The sequence below is a fragment of the Arachis ipaensis genome, chromosome B4, assembly GCF_059453495.1.
Source record: "Arachis ipaensis isolate K30076 ecotype BB chromosome B4, ASM5945349v1, whole genome shotgun sequence".
Taxonomy (NCBI): Eukaryota; Viridiplantae; Streptophyta; class Magnoliopsida; order Fabales; family Fabaceae; genus Arachis; species Arachis ipaensis.
Window position 1 is genome coordinate 130,205,960 of NC_142439.1, and position 7,419 is coordinate 130,213,378.

At 35.0% G+C, this 7,419-nt stretch overlaps 1 protein-coding gene across 1 annotated transcript; it reads right to left on the minus strand.

Annotated features, from left to right (window-relative positions):
- Nucleotides 1-2,744: 2,744 nt before the first annotated feature.
- On the minus strand, nt 2,745-4,188 carry LOC107639824 (Thioesterase superfamily protein). The gene is made up of 3 exons (XM_016343438.3): nt 3,835-4,188; nt 3,302-3,448; nt 2,745-3,030 (listed from the first exon to the last, which is right to left on the minus strand). The coding sequence occupies exons 1-3, from the start codon at nt 4,096-4,098 to the stop codon at nt 2,887-2,889; spliced, it is 555 nt and encodes a 184-aa protein (XP_016198924.1). The 5' UTR covers nt 4,099-4,188; the 3' UTR covers nt 2,745-2,886.
- Between the last annotated feature and the right edge of the window lie 3,231 nt (nt 4,189-7,419).

Below are 7,419 nucleotides of genomic sequence, written 5' to 3' on the forward strand. Positions count from 1 at the left end.
AAGATTTGATACCTTTTGGTACAAATTCATCATCTGCTTCAGGTTCACAAGGCAATCCTACATCAACCCCTCTACCACCGCCAACATCATCCTTCCACAATCCATCAACATATGTAGCTGTACCTTCATCTATTACAGGCCCCTCATGGTATCCAGATTCAGGTGCATCACATCACATAACACCTAATCCTTCAAATTTGCTCTCTGGATCACAATACACTGGTTCTGATCAAGTCCAAATTGGAAATGAAATAAGTATCCCTATTACACATGTTGGTAATTCTATTCTATACTCTATTGACTCTAAAAGATGGTTTTCACTACAAAACTAATACACACACACCTGAAATAACAAAGAATTTAATTAGTGTTAGAAAATTTGCAAAAGATAATAAGGTCTATTTTCAATTTCATGCCACTTATTGTGTTGTAAAATGTGAATTTACTCGTAAGATTTTGTTGCAGGAATTTAGAAATAGAGGACTATACAAATTTGTGAATATTTGTGTTCCTCAATCAACATCTGGTCAAACATCTCCTTCTTTGTATTCATTGCATTGTTCTTCATTAGATTTGTGCCATAAGAGGCTGGGGCACTCAGCCTTCAAAATTGTACAATTAGTACTAAAACAATGTAGTATTTGCTTCATTGATATTAATAAAATAGATGTGGACTTTACCGCTAGAGTTTGTGAAAACTGTGCAAAGGCACAGATGCATAAACTATCATTTGTTAGTTCAGTTACTGAGTTTAATTACCCTTTACAACCAGTTTTCTCTGATGTGTGGGGCCCTGCACCACTAATTTCACACTTGGGCTACATGTATTATGTTACATTTATAGATGCTTATAGTAAGTATACCTGTACATACTTATTAGTGAATAAATCCCAGGTGTTTCATGCTTTTCTTCAGTATAAAGCATATATTGAAAATCTAATAAACTGTAAAATTAAAGAATTTCAGACAGATGGTGGGACTGAATATACCTCAAACTGTTTCACAGAATTTTTGCGTCAAGAAGGTATACATCACAGATTCTCATGCCCATATACTCCTGAGCAAAATGGCTTGGATGAGAGTAAGCATAGACATATAATAAAACAAGCTTAGCTATGCTTTCTACAGCTTTCATGCCTCTTACATATTGGGATGAAGCTGTCATTAATAGGCTTCCATCATTGAATCTGTCAAATAAATCCCCTTATGAACTTTTTTCAACTAAACCAGATTATCATTGCAGTGAACAACAAACACCTATTGCATTGAACATATTCCAACATAATTGGAGAATACCCACTCGTCACACTACATTGAACTCAGTCGTTGTCAATGACTGCCTTTTCTCCTCCTCTTTAATAAGGTTGTGGTCGTTATCTCCTTTTCCAGCCAATTCATTTTTAATTTTATTGCAAATCAATGTGAAGAGGTCATGAAAAGGTTGAAGAGGTCAAAACAGATTCTGTTGAATTAATAACAGATTCAGTTAGGTAGTTGGGTGTATAAAAGGAGCTCCACTAGTTGGTAGAAGCTCTCTCTTGGTTTTTACTTTCAGTTCTGATAAGCTTCCAAGATAAGCACAATTTTGTTCAATTACTGCATCAATTCAGTTCACATTTTCTGTTTCTAAAGAGCTACTTTTTTGTTCTTCAATTCATCAGTATTTTCATTTCCCTTTAATATACCTAAATAGGTTCCTAAGGACTTTTACATCAGATATTTTTGTTCCCAAGAAAATTTTATTACGTTGAGCTCCTTGAACTTTATAAAAATAAGACATATATGTCCTTTTGTCACACTTTTAAAGACTTATTTGTCCAAATAAAAACAACGGATTTGATGAAAGTAGAGACCTATATGTCTTACTTTTATAAAGTTTAGGAACATCAATATAATAAACTTTTCTTAGGGACAAAAATGTCCAACGTGAAATTCCTTAGAGACCAATTTAGGTAGATACTCGTGATTTTACAACGAATTTTGCAACTTCTCAGTGACTTTTTAAATACTGTATTACTGCATATATAGCTTTGCTATTTATGATTTTCATGAATATAGTTCTGTATGGACTAAATCCCCATTTTGGTCGTTGAGATTCATGCGATTATCTATTTTAGTCCCTGAAATTCAAAATTACCTATACTGGTCCTTCAGATTCAAGTTTAGGCACCAATGTGGTCCCTCGACTTTTTACGGTGATGACTAGGCAAACAGAGTGCTCAAATGACACCCTTCCTACCACATTGGATGATGGATAAACGACGTCGTTTATCCTTGGCACCCAAACAAGTCAGAAATGTCGTCGTTTTGTATATGAAGGGAGAAGAAACGATGGAAACCTAAAATAAAGTATTCGTCTTCTTCTCTACGTCTACTATTCTTCATTTCTAACTTGTTTGGACGCCAAAGGTAAACGATGTCGTTTACTCATCATATAGCGTGGCAGGGAGGGTGCAATCTCAGCACTTCGTTTGCCTAGTCATCGTCGGAAAGAATTGAGGGACTATATTGGTGCCCGGACTTAATCTGGAGGACCAACATAGGTAATTTAAAATTTCAGGGACCAAAATGAATAATCGCGTGAATCTCAAGGACCAAAATGGGAATTTAGTCGTTCTGTATGGTATGATTCAAAATGTGCGAATTATTTGAGACTGAATATACATATATATAGGAAAATATCGTTCAGGGAGATTTATATAGCCAGAATGAATCCAATGCTTAACAACTATCCTTGAATTCTATGAAGTTTGTTTCATATTTGAACAATTGAGCTGACAATATGCACTATTATGATTGTCAACCAAAAAATTGATATAACTATGACAATTATCAATATATACTTTGGATCTACAATTGAAATGAGTCTCCACAAATGTTCATAAGTCATAACCTCGCAATTGGGATGTTATAGAAGGTAGCATGTGCAAGATACACCAAACTCCCAGATTTCTTCAGTTTAAATTCTAGTGAAACCACAGTCAAATTTCTTCCACTCTTCACTACTGACGCTTCAACTAGCACTTCTTCCTGCACCAACAGTATCAATACAAATCCATTTTATAGAAGAAATCAAGTGAAAAGGGCCATGGACATGGTGGTTGGTAAAAATTGATAATTGATCCTTATTAATATGAACTAAGGTATAAGTTTAGAGTCATCAGTCATCTTTAACACAATCAATAAGGCCTAATGGCACTGATCCATAAAGGTCCTCTAATTGCATGAGAACAAACTATGCAGATGCAGTTGAAAATTATATTGATGCAGAAAGAATCAAATTTCATAGCAGAGAAATCACATTTGTTGGAACTCCAGAGAGGTAAGAAACACTCATTTCCCCAAGGAAAAGTTCCTTGTCCTCAGCAACAACAGTTCTAGCACAAGCAGTAGCTATCATTTCAGTCAAAGATCCAACGGATCCTCCATGCAACGTTCCATAAACATTCTGCAATTCCATTTAAAAGGGAGAAAAGTAACAATATGAAAATGCCCATCTAAAATTCTGCAATATATATTGTCATATACTCCCATTTCAGCAGAAATTGCAACCATTCATCAATTGACTGCAACCACTGCATATGTTTCAAATCAAGCTTATTAGGTTCCCAAAATCCATCTTAAAATTCACAAGTACTTCACGTTATTGATTCAATCAACAAAGCAATTTAAAAGCATAAGAATAATCCTCTCTCAAGAATACTCTGCTCTCTTTAAAAGTGTGCCCGGATACAAGTTCTGTTTTCCTTTTTTTTTTTTCTTTTTCAAAAATAATCTAAGGTACCAAAGAGAACAAAAAGAAAGAAATTAAGAAGAAAGGGGAAAAGAGGGTACAGAGATGGAGGGTTTGACGGAAAAGGTGCAATGGATGCTCCCTCTCTGAACAGTATGGACCTCGATGAAGCTGCCATAGAAGTGGGAGATGAAGCCATTGGTGTCGCAGCTCTTAGGAATGGGCTTTGCCATGCCCATGTCGGCGAGGTAATCCAGGGTGCGAGAAAATAGTTGAGGGTCAGTTTTGTTGGAACGGGAGGTAGTGTAGGAGGTGGGAGACGGTGGTCCGGTTTCCGCGGCGGAAGAAGGTTTAGCTGCTGCCATCGGTGGATCTCAGCTTCTTATTTGTTGGCTTTAAGTCACCGACAAATATGGAAGTTCTTGCTTCCAATCTCGATAAGTGTGTGTTAGTTGGTTTAGATCAGTCTTTTTTAAACGAAAAAAAAATATTTTTATTCAATTTAAAATTTACTTGAATGTATTTTAAAAAAAATATTTTCATTAAAAAAAATAAATTATTATTTTTTAAAAATTTAACAATATCTTGCCAAAAAAATAGAAGTAAAAGATGTTTTTTAATATTTAATTTTTTTTTTAAAATTCTATTCAAATGTAAAATAATTCTTGTTTATAAGTAAAAGAAATTTTAAAAGATAAAAAATAAATAAATACTTTTTTCAAAAGTCAATCTAAATTGACCCTAAATTTTTAAAGTGGTTTTCAGATTGGATCCGTTCACCAATTTTACCTTGGGTTTTCAATTGCACTATTTTAGTCTTTGAGATTGAACTCCGAGCTCCGTAAACGTTTTCAAGCCTGTTTTCGACATGAATAAGCAAATTGAAATGCTGATCTGGCAAGTCACTGACCCAGTGGCGTTATTAACGACTATATGACTTGGATATGTGGTGACTTCCCTATCCCCATTTATAAACCCTAAACCCAATCTGAAACCAATCTTCTTCTTTTTCTTCCACTTCTGCTTCTTCTACTTCTTTTTTCCATCCTGATCCCCTTCTTCTTCTTCTTCCAAGTGTATTACTGATCGCAACAAAATTTGTGCCAAATGATAGGTGATGCTAGTCATACAGTAGGAAATTTGAGCTGCTCCTCTTTAATTGGGAACTGGACAAGAACATCAGTGCAGACCAAGTCTGGAAAAATTTCGAAATGGTGTGGATGTTGCCTTGTCCTTAGGTGATCAGGGACTGAAAAGCATCTTAACAAGCCCTTTCTTGGATGTCCTAATTATAATATAAGTGGGTTAAATTCATATATGTATGGTTGCTATTATTGTGTTCCAAATTGGTAATTATTTTTGGATTATTGCAGACTAGTGAAAAGAGATGGTACGGGTTATTTGTTTGGGCAGATTCTAGGCAAGAAGATGTGGCTTGAAAGCTGATAATCAGGACGGTGAACTGAAAATGAACTTGACTTGGAGGCTAGAAAAACTGAAAGCAGTTGTGAGAACTCAAAAAGTTTTAATATAAGATATGGGTTTAGTATTATTGTTAGTTCTTATTTTTGTGGTAATGTTGTTGTTCAAGGTTTGAGCATGACATGAATTTGGCTTGTTGTATTCTAGCATTTGATTTGAATGCTTAGAAAACAAAAATTGAAGACAGAACAACTATATAGTCAATAATTAAAACACTGTCATATATAATTTATCAAAATACCATAGTATGCATATATTTAAGGTCTTGAATGTTTTTCACATTACCAAATTGACAAAGCAAACATCAAAAGTGGAGCATCACCCTTGTCTATGACCATTGTCATAATAGTTTTCCAAAATAAAAACAAACTCAAATTTACTAATAACTAGCTAACATCATCCCTTATATATTTATAAGAAACATCATCATTTTTTCTTGGTAGCTTGAATCCTGGAATTGGTACAAACTTCATGAAGTTTGCCAATTTTAAAGTTGTAGGTGAACTGGCTCTCTGCATTGGATCCAAGTTTGCAAAATTTGCTGGAAGAGATGGTCTTGTTCTAGTTGCTAGTTTTATAGATCTTGTTAAAAGCATCTAATCTGATTCAGGTAATTGCAGCATTGTAAGCAAAAAGTAAATAAATAAATAATGATACACATGAATGTTAAATAAAGTAATCAAGATAGTTGGAGAATATGTGGTTCCACTTTTCAGTGTCTTCAGGTTCAAAGTATGTTGGCTGAGAGAGATCAATCTCAGCAGGTTGGACTTTGATTTCAACTATGCCAGTAGCTACATGGGCTTGAGGATCTTCGACAATAGGAGTAGGATTAGCACCATCATTCTAAGGGTTAGCATCTTTGGAATTAGTAGCAGGATGATTATTAGTGGCATTAGTAGAGTTTGCTTCAGCACCCATAGCATCTTTGGCATCATGTGCTGCTTTTGCTGCAGCAATAACAACTACATTTGCAGCTCTCTTCTTTTCACATCCTCCCTTCATATGATTTTTTTGCAGACAGTATTTGCAAGTAAATGGTTTTAATTATCTTTTTATTGTAGTGCTTGCCTTAGACTTCTTGTTAGAACCACTGCTTTCATCCGCATCCTTCCTTCTTTTTGTTTGATGCTTCCCTAACTTCCTTTTCACCATGGATGCCAATGGCCTGTTATATTCAGAATGTTCCCATAAAGGTTGGCCATAATAGGGTTTATATGGTGGCTTTAAGTGATCTTATAAGTGATCTTGTGATGCGTGTGCATCTTTAGTATTTTTCCTTCTTGATTTCAATTGATTTATTAAGAATTTCTGTTAAATAATCAATGAATTTGAGGTTAGAATGAACATTACTTTGATTAGTTTTATTTCATTACCTACAGAAAATTTTAGAAGAAAGACAGAAAGAAACAGAACAAAAAGGAGGATGGAGAGCAATAAACAGAAAGCTCCTAGAAACAGAAAGCTCTTAGAAATAGAAGAAGCCATGGAATTGTACGTGAACAATACGGCGTACTACGTGAAAGAAAAAAAGGGATCTGTGCATATGCATAAAAGACTATCATTTACCATTTCACGTAGTACGTGGGCAATTTCACGTACTACGCAGCAGATGTACGTACGCACATAGGTGTACGTACGCACAACAAGGAAAATTTTGACAAGTGTGCGTACGAACACATGTGTGCGTATGCACAAGTTGATTTTCGCATATAACGTGAAATATCCCACGTACAACGTGAAGAAGAAAAGAAGGCCAAATTGAAGAAAATTGGCTCACGTACAACGTAGCCTATTTCACGTTGTATGTGAGCCCAACAGAATACGTTCCAGGCCAAAAGAATGCTTCCCTTGGTGCGCAAGACATGTGGGATTTCATACACTTCCCAGGGCCTCAATTCAAGCCATCCAATTATCCAATTCTTCATCAATTCAAGGCTTGAATCGAAGTCCACTAATCTCAGCATTAATTGAAGATTGAAAATAGATAAAGATTGGAAGTTCTGCTAGAGACAATCATTAATTAGATAGATTTGATTCTGTTTTGATTTTGATTCTGTTTTAATTTGAATTTAAATCTAAATTAAGGTTAGTATTTAAGGGAAAGGGGGACACTTTGTTCAAGTCTCTCTTCTTCGGCACTTTTGAGTTTTATTTTCTTAAAGATTTCAAGGACGAGCATGAGTTTCTAATTCTCCTCGGTT

Excerpts from the sequence above, each read along its gene's own strand:
- LOC107639824 (XM_016343438.3), bottom strand. The coding sequence starts at position 4,098 with ATGGCAGCAGCTAAACCTTCTTCCGCCGCGGAAACCGGACCACCGTCT. Across the intron at positions 3,449-3,834 it reads CCGTCAAACCCTCCATCTCT|AATGTTTATGGAACGTTGCA; the intron begins GTACCCTCTTTT and ends ATGGAATTGCAG. Across the intron at positions 3,031-3,301 it reads TCTCTGGAGTTCCAACAAAT|GAAGAAGTGCTAGTTGAAGC; the intron begins GTGATTTCTCTG and ends CTGTTGGTGCAG.